Source organism: Triticum dicoccoides, chromosome 5A (genome assembly GCF_002162155.2).
Source record: "Triticum dicoccoides isolate Atlit2015 ecotype Zavitan chromosome 5A, WEW_v2.0, whole genome shotgun sequence".
Taxonomy (NCBI): Eukaryota; Viridiplantae; Streptophyta; class Magnoliopsida; order Poales; family Poaceae; genus Triticum; species Triticum dicoccoides.
The window spans coordinates 549,788,870-549,804,579 of record NC_041388.1 but is presented as its reverse complement, the minus strand read 5'-3'; the positions used below and the strand labels follow the sequence as shown (position 1 = coordinate 549,804,579).

The 15,710-nt window shown below is 47.9% G+C and overlaps 1 protein-coding gene across 1 annotated transcript; it reads right to left on the bottom strand.

The window, feature by feature from the left end:
• Positions 1-13,023: 13,023 nt before the first annotated feature.
• On the bottom strand, positions 13,024-15,278 carry LOC119297812. Its single transcript, XM_037575451.1, has 2 exons — positions 14,759-15,278; positions 13,024-13,386 (listed from the first exon to the last, which is right to left on the bottom strand). The coding sequence occupies exons 1-2, from the start codon at positions 15,185-15,187 to the stop codon at positions 13,024-13,026; spliced, it is 792 nt and encodes a 263-aa protein (XP_037431348.1). The 5' UTR covers positions 15,188-15,278.
• Positions 15,279-15,710: the final 432 nt, after the last annotated feature.

The following is a 15,710-nucleotide window of genomic DNA, read 5'->3' as shown; positions in this document are numbered from 1 at the left end:
AACCCTCCCACTCGGGGGCTTAGCCGCAGTCCAATACTCGCCTAAGTTCTCCCACTCAGAGACTTAGCTGCAGTCAGGCACTCGCCTAAGTTCGAAAAAATCCTACTGAGTGGAGAGCAACCCTCCCACTCGGGGGCTTAGCTGCAGTCCAGTACTCGCCTAAGTTCTCCCACTCAGACACTTAGCTGCAGTCAGGCACTCACCTAAGTTTGAAAAAATCCTACCGAGTGGAGAGCAACCCTCCCACTCGGGGGCTTAGCTGCAGTCCAGTACTCGCCTAAGTTCTCCCAAACACATCTCAATCCTCAAGGACGACGAGGGGCAGGTCGACTGCCACCTTCTCCTAGAGAGCTTCGCCACAAATACAATGCGCGATTCATCCCGCTCTACAGTAACAAAGTATGAGTCGACTGCCACCTTCTCCTGCAGAGCTTCGCCACAAATACAATGCGCGATTCATCCCGCTATACAGTAACGAAGTATGGGTCGACTGCCCCCCCTTCTCCTGGAGAGCTTCGCCACAAATACAATGTGCGCTCCGTCCCACTCTGCAGTAACAGGGAGTGGGTCGACCGCCGCCCGCCCCTGGGGAGCTTCGCCACAAATACAAGGCATGGGTCGACTACTTCCCCCTCCTTCGGAGCTGTGCTGCGAATACAGAAAGTTGTCTCGAATAAAGATTGGGTTCACTTGGCAGGAGATTCATAAAGATATTCAACGGTAAACCAAGTTCAGATAAAATCCTAAAGGTTCTGGATCATGGATCGAGGTACTCGGGCATGCGGCCTGAAAAAGTTTAACGGTTACAAAAACCACTCGGCATTCCGAGGCAAAATTAAGGTGGGACATAAGAGTTTGTTCACTCCACGGGAGGAGGGCTAGCAGGCTCGACGAACTCATCCAGGTCGACGCCGTCTGCTATCCGAGTGGCTGCAGCGATGAAAGTCTCCATAAAGGTTCGGAAGTCATGCTTCTGGGTGTTGGCGACCTTGATTGCTGCCAGCTTGTCTTGTGGCACCTCCTTGCAGTGGACACGAACCAAGGACAGAGCCACATCAGCGCCACACCGAGCAGAAGACTTCTTCCACTCCTGCACTCGGTAAGGGATTCCGTTAAGTCGAGTCATCAGAGACTCGAGATCGTTTTGGAGCGTAGCCTCTGGCCAAAGTGCCGGGTCGATCCATGACATGGCGACCTTCAGCCGAGCCAAGTAGTCCACGGCACCATCAATGCAAGATTCCAGTCGGAGCAAATTCATGGCAGCTTCATCTTTCACGGGAGAGTTGATTGGATCCAAACCTGGTTCGATCCGCCCAGTCTCCTCTTCAAAGTTCTGGCAAAACTCTGCATTCACGATCCAAAGATAAGTCAATTTTCGTACACTGAGTCGACACAAAAAAATCAGTCGGAACTAAATGTGCACCTTCAAGCTTGATATACAACTTCTTGGCAAGGCTCCTCAGGTAGCTCTCCAGATCGTCCCTCCTACGAGCGACGCCTTCCATCTTTTCGGTCAGGTTGAGGTTCTCCTTCTTCCAACGTGTGCACTCCCTGTTGGCTTCATTCAGAGCAGTCTTCAGCCTGGTATTCTCTTCTTCCAACTGGCCGACTAAAGCCAGCTTCTGTTCGGCTAGAGCGGTCCTGTCGTCAGCCTCCTTCTGAGCAGCAGACAAATCCTGATCCTTTTTCACCAAAGCCTCTCTTAGTTTTTCTGCAAAGAAATTATGATTGATTCAGAAATAGCAAAAGGGTGCTCAGTCCTAAAACTGACCAGCCGACAGACTTGTCTTACCGGCGTCGCCGTCTCTGACCGTCTGCAGTTCTGTCCTGGCCAGCTCCAAGTCAAGTTTCAGTTGAATCTGCTGACTTTCCAAATCAGCGAAGCGAGCTCCAAGATCACAAGATTTCTGAAATCAAAGGGGAGAAATTATTACACAGCAAAAAACGACAAATACTAAGACTATAGTCGACTGCCCGCAGTCCACCATAGTCTCGGGAACTACACCCAGTGGGTGCACTTTGCGTGCCCCCACCGGTTCTGATTCCACTCGACCGGCCCGCCGGAGTCGAGTTCAAAAAAAAAAGAGAGAGACAAAGTAGAACTCAGACCACAGTCGACTGCCCGCAGTCGACCGCGGTCTCGGGGACTACACCCAGTGGGTGCACTTTGCGTGCCCCACCGGTTCTGATCCCACTCGACCGGATCGAGCGGAAGAAATAAACTACCAGTTCGGTTTTACTCGACAAAATACAAAGACTACGGTCGACTGCCAGCAGTCCACCGTAGCCTCGGGGACTACACCCAGTAGATGCACTCAGCGTGCCCCCACTAGTCCAAAAAATTCAATCGACACACCCACTGGGTGTACAGGTGAAAAGATTTTCGGAAAGAATCTTCAGATAGCATATCCTAACAGAACAAGCGGCGACCAACTAACCTGAACATTGCTCTGGAGAGCCGAGCTGGCATCACAGGCGGCTTGGCTGGCGTCCCGCACCATCTCCATCTTCTCCATCATAATGCCCACCTGGCGTATGGCTTCCCTAGCAGCATTCACCTCGTCCTCCGGGACATGATGGGTTGCAGAAAGTGAAGGCGGGTCGACAGGGGCCTGAGCGGTCGAAGAAGAAGGCAAAGCACTCGACAAGGGCTCCGCGAAGGTAACAGAACCCCGATTGACGTCACCAGTGTCCTGAACGACTGGTTCCGCCCTCGGCGTCGACTGTAGCGCCTCACTTACAGGAGCTCGCCTACTCTTCCTCGTCAAAGACCTCTCGGGCTCTTCATCATCGTCAGGGAGGTCAATAATGTTGGGAGCTGTACAAAGTTCAAATTGCCAAAATCATGTCACCCAGTGGTGCACGATGCAGTTGAATCGACCAAAGAAAGATAGTATAGCAGAAATCATACCCGGATTAGAAGTGACCGCATCCTCCATCACCTCGTCATCATCCCTGTAAGCTGAGGTCCTGGAAGTGGCAGCGCTAACAATTCCAAAGTTTGTCCAGTTAAAACAAGAAGAACAAATAGCGCGGGGCGTCGAGTGAATACAAGGAGAGACACTCACGCGGAGGCGACAGGGATATCAATCTTGATCTTCGGCAGTGCCTTCCGAGTCTTCGGTTCTGCAACTTTGGGATGCTTTGGCGCCTTCTCAGTCGTGGTTGGTGAAGAGATCCGAGGACACTTCGAAGACTGGCCAGCCTAAGCAGTCGCCTTGTCGCGGGCACTCGGCCGATCCTGGTCAAGCTTAGATCGTCTCTCTATGCGAGGAGGCGGCTTGACTTCTTCCTCATCACACGAGTCGTCGCTTCCTCCATCCCCTTCACCATCGGAAGTCCACTCGCCACTTTCGCCACCACTCGCCTCGCCTTCCAGAGCTTGCTCTTGCTCCCCGTTGGGCATCGAATACATTTCAATAATGGCCTGAAAGAAAGCAGGGAGAACAAAGTCAGTCGACGCAATACAGAGAGTTGCGCGAGTGAATTCAGATTACAAGCAAAAACTCAGAATCAGACCTGCTCTGGTGTGCGCGACTGGTCGAATGGGGGAACTCTCCTGGCTCCTCTGGGGTTGTCCTTGTTCCCGGTAATGCTCGACAGCCACTTCTCCAGCGTGTCGTCATCGACCTCCTCCGGGTGGATCCGAGTGGAGTCTTCTAGACCTGAATACATGCACATCGGGTGGTCTCGGGCTTGGAGAGGCTGGATGCGCCGCCGAAGGAAGACCTCCAAGAGATCCATACCAGTGACCCCGTCACGAATGAGCTGGACCACTCGGTTGACCAACACCTTCACGTGCGCCTTCTCCTCCGGGAGCACCTTCAAAGGGGAGGGTTTTTCCACTCGGTCCATGGTGAAGGGAGGGAGGCCAGTCGATTGCCCTGGCGTCGACTGGTCTTTGCAGTAGAACCAGGTCGACTGCCACCCGCGAACTGAATCGGGAAGAATCATGGCCGGAAAGGAGCTTTTTCCCCTCGTCTGGATGCCAAGACCCCCACACATCTGGATCACTTGGGTCCTCTCGTCACCCGGGTTAGCCTTTTTCAGTCTCTGGGAGCGACAAGTGAAAATATGCTTGAAAAGACCCCAGTGAGGTCGACAACCCAAGAAGTTCTCACAGAAGGAAATGAACGCGGCAAGATAAACGATTGAGTTGGGGTTAAAGTGGTGGAGTTGAGCCCCGAAGAAGTTCAGAAACCCTCGGAAGAAAGGATGAGGAGGCAACGAAAACCCACGGTCGACGTGGGTGGGAAGAAGAACGCGCTCACCCTCCTGTGGCTGCGGCTCGGATTCCTTCCCCGGAAGCCGCGCCAAGTCGTAAGGGATCAGCCCTCCCTCGGCCAGGTCGTCGAGGTCTTCTTGGGAGATCCGCGAGTGGATCCAGTCGCCCTGGATCCAACCCCTAGGCAGGCCAGTCCGCGAGGAAGATCCGCCCCGGCTCGTCGCCTTCCCCTTCAATTTCGCCGTCGCCTTCTTCGCCCGCTCCAGAGCCGCTGTCCTCTCCTTCACCATTGTCGCCGATGAGACGCGTGTGGTGCGGTGGCGCTGGGGCGAGAGCGAGTGCAGCAGAGAGGCGTGAGGAGGATAAGAAGTAATGGGGCGCACTGTTCGGGGGACTCCGGTCCAACGCCTTATATGAGGCCACTTCCGAGTGGCTGACAGGTAGGCCCAGATGGCTCCGTCAGATCCCGCAATGACCGCGCGAGCGATACATGGCGAAAAAGGTGGCGCGGGGATCGAGGCGGCTCTGCTCTATCCCATCCGATTACTGCGGCCTCCCCCGTCCTGCACGCTTCCCGAAATTCGGATCCCACTAAATCCGCAGGCAGCAAACAAACTTGTCAGACTAAAAGATCTCCTCCGCACCGTCACTCGGAACCTTACAGGTAAAGAAACTCACTCGACGAAGAATTAAGAATGGATCAAGGCGACTGAAAAAGAAGTTGCTGTCATCACTCAGGTCCATTGATCTGAAGCAAGATATGCTCACGGCATGAAAAACGAGTCGGAGAGGTCCTCAACTCCTTCCCCACTCAAACCTCGATCCATTCGGGGGCTAATGATGAAGCTATGAACCTAGGGTAGGGTCATAGACCTGCCCTAACTGCCCTACCCAAGGACATCTCTAGAAGAAATCGCCTTTCAATCGACTTGAAGGTGTCCGACTCGACAGACTCGAAGACACTCGACCAAGAAGCAATCACTCGACCAAGACCCAACCACTCGACGGCCAGGAGACCTAAAGGCGCCCCGCACGCTAACGGTCGGTCATTAAGTAGCTTTTATGGTCATCATAGCACTTTATTACTAGCGTTACCAGAAACGCCCTGCCTTAATGTACATTGAACCCTTTGTAACGTGGGCTGGCCGGGGTCCTGGCGCACTCTATATAAGCCACCCCCTTCTCTGAGACAAGGGTTCGCACCTCTGTAAATCATACACACATAATCCAGTCAACCGCCTCCGGGCTCCGAGACGTAGGGCTTTTACTTCCTCCGAGAAGGGCCTGAACTCGTAAACCCTGCGTCCTTACAACCTCTCCATAGCTAAGACCTCGCCTCTCCATACTTACCCCCTACATTACTGTCAGACTTAGAACCACGACAGTCAAATCAATCACATCATTCTCCTAATGATGTTATCCCGTTAATTAAATGACAACTCATGTCTATGGTTAGGAAACATAACCATCTTTGATCAACGAGCTAGTCAAAGTCGGTTTCACCCAAAAGGCAAGAGTCCTTCTCGGACTCTAGGGCTAGACGCCAGGGTTCCCGGCGTCTACCCCCTAAACGCCAGGGTTCCTGGCGTCTAGCCTCTAATCTCCGCAAAACTTCCTTTTGCACTTTCCAAAAGCCTCCTGGGCTTTCACCTTTGGCCCAGATAAAGTGTTCTCGTGCCCAAACATTTCGAGAAACATCCGGAACCCCTTCCGGTGAATTCCGGAACCCTTCCAGAGATCAAACACTACTATCCCATATATCAAATTTTGTCTCCGGACCATTCCGGAGTTCCTCGTCATGTCTGTGATCTCATCCCGGACTCCGAACAACATTCGGTCATCAACATACATAACTCATATAGTACTATATCGTCAACGAACGTTAAGCATGCGGACCCTACGAGTTCGAGAACTATGTAGACATGACCGAGACACCTCTCTGGTCAATAACCAATAGCAGGACCTCGATGCCCATATTAGCTCCTACATATTCTACGAAGATCTTTATCGTTCAAACCGCATAACAACATACGTTGTTCCCTTTGTCATCGGTATGTTACTTGCCCGAGATTCGATCGTTGGTATCTCAATACCTAGTTCAATCTCGTTACCGGCAAGTCTCTTTACTCGTTCTGTAATACATCATCCCGCAACTAACTCATTAGTTGCAATGCTTGCAAGGCATATAGTGATGTGCATTACCGAGTGGGCCCAGAGATACCTCTCTGATAATCGGAGTGACAAATCCTAATCTCGAAATACGCCAACCCAACAAGTACCTTTGGAGACACCTGTAGAGCACCTTTATAATCACCCAGTTACGTTGTGACATTTGGTGGCACACAAAGTGTTCTTCCGGTAAACAGGAGTTGCATAATCTCATAGTCATAGGAACATGTATAAGTCATGAAGAAAGCAATAGCAACAAACTAAATGATCAAGTGCTAAGCTAACAGAATGGGTCGGGTCGATCACATCATTCTCCTAATGATGTTATCCCGTTAATCAAATGACAACTCATGTCTATGGTTAGGAAACATAACCATCTTTGATCAACGAGCTAGTCAAGTGGAGGCATACGAGTGACACTCTGTTTGTCTATGTATTCACACATGTATTATATTTCCGGTTAATACAATTCTAGCATGAATAATAAACATTTATCATGATATAAGGAAATAAATAATAACATTATTATTGCCTCTAGGGCATATTTCCTTCAAATTTCAGCACACTATATAAATTTTTCCTTACCAAATTTCACCTACCAAAGGCGCTTCACTCCCCGGCAACGGTGCCAGAAAAGAGTCTTGATGACCCACAAGTATAGGGGATCTATCGTAGTCCTTTCAATAAGTAAGAGTGTCGAACCCAATGAGGAGCAGAAGGAAATGATAAGCGGTTTTCAGCAAGGTATTCTCTGCAAGCACTGAAATTATAGGTAACAGATAGTTTTGTGATAAGATAATTGGTAACGAGCAACAAGTAACAAAAGTAAATAAAGTGCAGCAAGGTGGCCCAATTCCTTTTGTAGCAAAGGACAAGCCTGGGCAAATTCTTATATAGAAAAAAGCGCTCCCAAGGACACATGGGAATTATCATCAAGCTAGTTTTCATCACGTTCATATGATTCGCGTTCAGTACTTTGATAATATGGTAAGTGGGTGGACCGGTGCTTGGGTGCTGCCCTTACTTGGACAAGCATCCCACTTATGATTAACCTCTATTGCAAGCATCCGCAACTATAACAAAAATATTAAGGTAAACCTAACCATAGCATGAAACATATGGATCCACATCAGCCCCTTACGAAGCAACGCATAAACTAGGGTTTAAACTTCTGTCACTCTAGCAACCCATCATCTACTTATTACTTCCCAATGCCTTCCTCTAGGCCCAAATAATGGTGAAGTGTCATGTAGTCGACGTTCACATAACACCACTAGAGGATAGACAACATACATCTCATCAAAATATCAAACGAATACCAAATTCACATGACTACTAATACCAAGACTTCTCCCATGTCCTCAGCAACAAACATAACTACTCAGAAAGCATATTCATGTTCATAATCAGAGGGGTATTGATATGCATATAGGATCTGAACATATGATCTTCCACCAAATAAACCAACTAGCATCAACTACAAGGAGCAATTAACACTACTAGCAACCCATAGGTACCAATCCCAGACTTAGAGACAAGAATTGGATACAAGAGATGACCTAGGGTTTGAGAGGAGATGGTGCTGGTGAAGATTTTGATGGAGATTGACCCCCTCCCGATGAGAGGATCGTTGGTGATGAAGATGGCGATGATTTCCCCCTCTCGGAGGGAAGTTTCCCCGGCAGAACAGCTCCGCCGGAGCCCTAAATTGCTTCCGCCAAGGTTCCGCCTCGTGGCGGCGGAGTTTTGTCTCGAAAGCTGGCTTATGATTTTTTTCCTCATCGAAAGACTCCATATAGCAGAAGATGGGCATCGGAGGGCCACCAGGGGGCCCACGAGGTAGGGGGCGCGCCCCCACCCTCGTGGGCAGGGTGTGCCCCCCCTCTGGAACTTCTTGCGCTCAGTATTTTTTATATATTCTGAAAATGGCTTCCATGAAGTTTCAGGACTTTTAGAGTTGTGCAGAATAGGTCTCTAATATTTGCTCCTTTTCCAGCCCTAACTGCCCTACCCAAGGACATCTCTAGAAGAAATCGCCTTTCAATCGACTTGAAGGTGTCCCACTCGACAGACTCAAAGACACTCGACCAAGAAGCAATCACTCGACCAAGACCCAACCACTCGACGGCCAGGAGACCTAAAGGCGCCCCGCACGCTAACGGTCGGCCATTAAGTAGCTTTTATGGTCATCATAGCACTTTATTACTAGCGTTACCAGAAACGCCCTACCTTAATGTACATTGAACCCTTCGTAACGTGGGCTGGCCGGGGTCCTGGCGCACTCTATATAAGCCACCCCCCTCCTCCAAGACAAGGGTTCGCACCTCTGTAACTCATACACACATAATCCAGTCGACCGCCTCCGGGCTCCGAGACGTAGGGCTTTTACTTCCTCCGAGAAGGGCCTGAACTCGTAAACCCTGCGTCCTTACAACCTCTCCATAGCTAAGACCTCGCCTCTCCATACTTACCCCCTACATTACTGTCAGACTTAGAACCACGACAGTCAAATCAATCACATCATTCTCCTAATGATGTTATCACGTTAATTAAATGACAACTCATGTCTATGGTTAGGAAACATAACCATCTTTGATCAACGAGCTAGTCAAGTAGAGGCATACTAGTGACACTCTGTTTGTCTATGTATTCGCACATGTATTATGTTTCCGGTTAATACAATTCTAGCATGAATAATAAACATTTATCATGATATAAGGAAATAAATAATAACATTATTATTTCCTCTAGGGCATATTTCCTTCAAATTTCAGCACACTACATAAATTTTTCCTTACCAAATTTCACCTACCAAAGGCGCTTCACTCCCCGGCAACGGCGCCAGAAAAGAGTCTTGATGACCCACAAGTATAGGGGATCTATCGTAGTCCTTTCGATAAGTAAGAGTGTCGAACCCAATGAGGAGCAGAAGGAAATAATAAGCGGTTTTCAGCAAGGTATTCTCTGCAAGCACTGAAATTATAGGTAACAGATAGTTTTGTGATAAGATAATTGGTAACGAGCAACAAGTAACAAAAGTAAATAAAGTGTAGCAAGGTGGCCCAATCCCTTTTGTAGCAAAGGACAAGCCTGGGCAAATTCTTATATAGAGAAAAGTGCTCCCGAGGACACATGGGAATTATCGTCAAGCTAGTTTTCAACACGTTCATATGATTCGCGTTCAGTACTTTGATAATATGGTAAGTGGGTGGACCGGTGCTTGGGTGCTGCCCTTACTTGGACAAGCATCCCACTTATGATTAACCTCTATTGCAAGCATCCGCAACTACAACAAAAGTATTAAGGTAAACCTAACCATAGCATGAAACATATGGATCCAAATCAGCCCCTTACGAAGCAACGCATAAAGTAGGGTTTAAACTTCTGTCACTCTAGCAACCCATCATCTACTTATTACTTCCCAATGCCTTCCTCTAGGCCCAAATAATGGTGAAGTGTCATGTAGTCGACGTTCACATAACACCACTAGAGGATAGACAACATACATCTCATCAAAATATCAAACGAATACCAAATTCACATGACTACTAATACCAAGACTTCTCCCATGTCCTCAGGAACAAACGTAACTACTCACAAAGCATATTCTTGTTCATAATCAGAGGCGTATTAATATGCATATAGGATCTGAACATATGATCTTCCACCAAATAAACCAACCAGCATCAACTACAAGGAGCAATTAACACTACTAGCAACCTACAGGTACCAATCCCAGACTTACAGACAAGAATTGGATACAAGAGATGACCTAGGGTTTGAGAGGAGATGGTGCTGGTGAAGATTTTGATGGAGATTGACCCCCTCCCGATGAGAGGATCGTTGGTGATGACGATGGCGATGATTTCCCCCTCTCGGAGGGAAGTTTCCCCGGCAGAACAACTCCGCCGGAGCCCTAAATTGCTTCCGCCAAGGTTCCGCCTCGTGGCGGCGGAGTTTTGTCTCGAAAGCTGGCTTATGATTTTTTCCTCATCGAAAGACTCCATATAGCAGAAGATGGGCATCGGAGGGCCACCAGGGGGCCCACGAGGTAGGGGGCGCGCCCCCACCCTCGTGGGCAGGGTGTGCCCCCCCTCTGGAACTTCTTGCGCTCAGTATTTTTTATATATTCTGAAAATGGCTTCCGTGAAGTTTCAGGACTTTTAGAGCTGTGCAGAATAGGTCTCTAATATTTGCTCCTTTTCCAGTCCAGAATCCCAGCTGCCGGCATTCTCCCTCTTTATGTAAACCTTGTAAAATAAGAGAGAATAGGCATAAGTATTGTGACATAATGTGTAATAACAGCCCATAATGCAATAAATATCGATATAAAAGCATGATGCAAAATGAACGTATCAATGGTCCTACCAGTGACGAAACCCCCTTTTTTGCGGGGTGAACCATACTAGTTTTTGTGAACGAGGTTAATGAACCCCTGCAATCTGCTGGCAAGGAGTTTAGTGAAAAGTTTAAGGCTAGAATTTAGGAGGGAAATGAACATCTAATCATTGGTTGCCCTAAAAAACATCTAATCATTGGTGATTTCTAGGGAGAACCTTAGGGATTTGGGCATTGTAGGTTGATTAAGACCTGATGGAAGTCGTCACAAACAAGTCCCATTTTATCCTGTTTCGGCCCTTCTTTAGGAATAGGCAGTTGAAGCCATCATGCCCAGGATACGATCAATGGGGATATTATGGACACTTTGAAAAAAACATCTCTGGTGAAAAGGTGCAGGTAAAACAGAAAGACTCTCATGGGCCATGGCGATTGACGTTAAAATGCATCGTATGTTTTTCTAGGAACTTGCTGTGCTTTATTGAGCAAACGAAATGTTCATCGGAATATAACGGTGGAAGGTGTTCCAGGTGACCATTTCACGGTCATACTTTACGGCCCAGAAGATGCCTTCAATATAATCCACACCAAAAATAATATGCACATCTATTTCACGGGCATACTTTACGGCCCAGAAGATGCCTTCGATATAATCCCTTCCTTCTCATTCCATCTACCCCCACCACCCAACTCATTGTACTTGTTTTTACTCCTGCTTAATATATATATGTGGCATTGCTGCCCTTCCCTCGAAAAATAATCCACACCAAAAATAAAAAATAGTCCACACCATGGCCCATGAGAGTCTCTCTGTTTATTTTATTTGATATAGGCAATAAATATCGTCCAAATGCCATCTTCGGAAACACCTTCAAATGTGCATATTATTTTTAAGGGAAAATGGCAATAATTATGCACGAATTTGCATTTTATTTAAGAGATCAGAAATGACTGTATACCTTCTTCTTCTTCTTCTTCTTCTTCTTCTTCTTCTTCTTCTTCTTTTTCTTCTTCTTCTTCTTCAGTTTATCATTTATGCCACTATTTGTGTCCCACTACTCAGTTTTGCCACTAAAAATTTCAAGTGCTAAAAAATGCCATCGCTTCGTTAGGTGCATGCTCAAAAATTCCACCATACACCATTACTGCTAGCTCAAATCTCGTTTACCCTATTATAATGACATAAATATCTATGGACCAACATGTCAGCTCTCCCTTTATCTCACTACAATAAAGTATGGGTCTCACTTGATCCCAACAACGTTTTTTTTTCCTGTAAAATTGCTCGCTTGCTTACTCTTACAAGTGGGGCCCATACATATGATTGTGAGATAGAAAGAACAGAAATGTGGGTCTATGGATATTTTTGTCATATAACATGGCCAACGGGTTTGACCTGACAATAACGATGTCCAATGGCATTTTTGAGCAAACATCTAACGGAACGGTGATTTTTTTAGATATCTAATGCATTTTCGAGCAAGCATCTCACGGTACGATGACATTTTTGAGCAGTTGTAACTTTTAGTGGCAAAATTGAGCAGTGGGACACAACTAGTGGCATAAGTGATAAAAACCCTAGAATATAAACATATATGAAAAAAGCCATTTTTTTATTTACATCACAGGCATGCACACCGCCACTTGTTTATCTTTTTGAAGAACCAGCAGTTTCAGAGAATACAAGCATTGGCAATGCATGAAAATACATGATTTTATTTATCCGGGCTTAAGAGATTATTATGTATGTACACATAGACAATGGCTGAATTATTACATCTTGGTACCAGTTACCAGAAGTACCTCCCTAAAAAGAATGCATCCCAAAACTATCTCTAAAAGGAATGAGCCCCAAACTATCAAAAAAGGAAAGAAAAATGGCAAAAAAACTGAGAAAGGGGCTAAAGGTATGTATTTGTGTGCTGTGGAGAACAGTGGTCTACCTAGGCATGACTGACTGTAATGTGTTGAGACATGATTTTTGTGTATATGCACTGTCTATATGCACAAGGAATGTAATATGCAAAAAAGGGAAAAGAAAGAAAAAGGATCGATCTGATCTAATCAATCGTGAATTTATGCTGCATCTGGGTGTAGTATGTGTTGGTGTTCATTGGTAGCCTTGGCGAATCTGCCCTTGACTCGCTTTCGTGTGTCCGCCCTTGCTTTTCGGGACGCGTACATGATCTGCTTGCAGAACCTGCAAAATTGTTTCAAATTCGAATTCAAACTCGCATCAATTGCCTTTTTTGTCTGTAAGAAGAGTTGTCAAATGAAAAATTAATTCAGACTTACTTCCTGTTCTTCTTCTTCTCGTTGTACCTTCGCTTGGCCCTGTCCCGTTCCTCTCTCTTCTTACTAACGGTGCTCGGATCTTGCTGATGATGAGCCACCGCTCCTTGCTCATCCGCGGCCAGCATCTGTGATAGCTGGATGGCATCATGACAGTCAGTGCCATTCTCCGGTGGTGGTGGCGGCGATATTAGGGGCAAGGCAGGGCAGAAAGTAGGGAAGCCATCAAGGAGCAGCGATGGATGATGATCGTTGCTCATGGATTGCAGAACCATGGCCGGCTGGCACGACAATGTCGATGGGTTATAAGATGAGTATGATGATGAGATGTGGCAGATTGACGGTGGCAGCTGCTGCTGTTGCTGCCAAGAAATTAAACCAAGCAATGTAATTTGTCATTGCCAAATAACTGGGTTGCAAATTAGTTGTGTTAATTAGCAGTGTGAGTGAGCGAATGAGTGGTGTGTATGTATGTACCTCAAAAGTGAGTGAAGGCCCAGCTAAGTGATGACCAACAAGTACTCCATTGGTATTCTCAAGCACAGAACATTGTGGAGCACAGGTAGTTGAGCAGCCATTGTTCCAATCATCACAGACGAAGCTACTGCTGCTGGGGCCTCTTTGATCTCCTACTATTGTTGTCGTGCCACTCGCATCACAGATCTGAGATCCATCCTCCATGAATGTAGTGAGAGCACCACAAATTAACACAATGAGTACTCATGCGCCATCCTAGTTAAGAGGTAAGAGAGATATTCAATCGTAATTAGCCGTCGATTCATCGAGGCGGCGGAAGCCATCTTGGCACTTGTAGCTAGCATTGTTGGCTTTGTGTGCTAAAAATGAAGTTTTTTAGACGATTCATTTATAATTACCTCTGTACAATTCGCTCGACTAGAGAAAGACATCCTTTCTTTTACCATATACTCCATTACTAAATGAAAGTTATTTTTCAGATTTTTAACTTGGAAGATCGATACTTAGCCTCGATCCATATTTAGCAGTCCCCTGTTTTCCTTGAAAAAGCAAGATTGCAATTGCACATTTTTCATACCCAAGTTAGTACATTTTGTTAAGAAAAAACCCCTTCAGGTGTGCCTTTTGTTTCTTGAGGCTTCACTCGTTCTGTAGTATCTGTGTAATTTTTCTAGAACTCATTTTTGCTTTTTATGTGATGTATACAGTCAAACTAACTAACATGCGTTCAATAGTGATTAGAAGGTACTGTCAGTCAGTTAGTCAGTTAGTTGGATAAAGATCAAGCTTGGCACCACAAAAATTGAGAGGAGAACAGAACATTCATGGTAACCTTCATTAATCATTCATATGATCCCATATCCTTCATTATCCATTCATATGATCCATAGATCATCGATCCACCATTAAATGTATCAGGGAAGAAATCCACCTTTTTTACATCACAGATAGCACACTCCCCACTTCCTTTTGTTACAGTATATACAATGTAGGTAGTAGCACCAAGCCCCCTTGATCATTAATCACTCACACTCTCTCACTCACTTTTTATTGTCATCAGTCTCTCTTCTATATACCATTCCGTTCATCGATACATAGCAGCACTACCCACTGAATTTAGCCGCTGGATCACACACAATGTATCACACAATCAAACTGTCCAAGGAAGATTTGGCACACAAGAAACAAGACGATCAAGAAGAGTCTCTCTCAATTGCACATAGTGGCGCAAAAAAGAAGTGAAATTTGGAAATAAACCCAGTAGATGTGTACCTGAACATCCTGTAGGATTTGGGGGAGGTTGTCGGCGAGCCAGGCGTCGAAGTCCTCCTGCGACGACGACGACGGCGCGTCGACGGAGAGGGTGCGGAGGACCTCGGCGGGCGCGGGGCAGCCGGTGTAAACCTCCACGAGGGAGGCGCCGCCGCGGCCGTCGGCGCAGCCGGTGCAGAGCGTGGCCCGGTGGGCGCCGAATTGGTAGCGGAGCGCGGCGGGCGCGGCGCAGCAGCCGTCGCAGAGCGGGGCGCGCGAGTGGAGGCCCGCGAGCTCGCTGGCGCCGTGCACGGCGCCGTCGCACTCGAGGCAGAGCCTGGCGCCGTCGGCGATGCAGAAGATGACGGCGCGCTCGGTGACGCAGTTGCTGCACCTGCACGTCAACGTCGGGAGCAGCTGCTGGTGGTCCGCCATTATGATGGCGCGCGTGCAGAGTGATGGCACTCCTCATTCATCTACCAGCGCATCCGCAATGCACGTGACAAAGGCCGCGATGGCGGGTGGACGACGGACGGATGGGGCGGCGGCGCCGGCGAGGTGGGGGCCTACGGGTGAAGAAATAGGCGGCGGGGGCTGGGGGAGGAGAGGCCGGGAGGGGTCTTGGCGGTTGGTTTGCGGTTGACGGGCGCGCCAAGTCCCCACGTAATGCGGGCCACGGCGGTTAGTTTGCGGGCCCCGGCTCGCGTGGGGGTCCTCGGCTGGCGGCGGATCTGGCGAGGCCCTCTGCTGGTTGGCGTCAGCGCGGTCTCTGGCAGCGGCGTGAGGCCACGGCGGTGCCCCTCCCATTTCTGCACGCATATTGGACTCAAGCATGCGGCAAGGCGGCTGTCCACGGCGACCGTCGGCTGGGGCTAGCATGTAACGGGGCTTTGAAGGTGGTCATGGCCGGTACTGTGGAGGGAGGTTGTGTGCGGCTGGAGTTAATGGTGCCTCTCTC

Bases quoted from the DNA above. Each gene is read 5' to 3' on its own strand.
- LOC119297812 (XM_037575451.1), bottom strand. From the start codon at position 15,187: ATGGCGGACCACCAGCAGCTGCTCCCGACGTTGACGTGCAGGTGCAGC. The intron at 13,387-14,758 runs GTTTATTTCCAA...ATTTCTTGGCAG, and splicing joins TTCAGGTACACATCTACTGG to CAACAGCAGCAGCTGCCACC.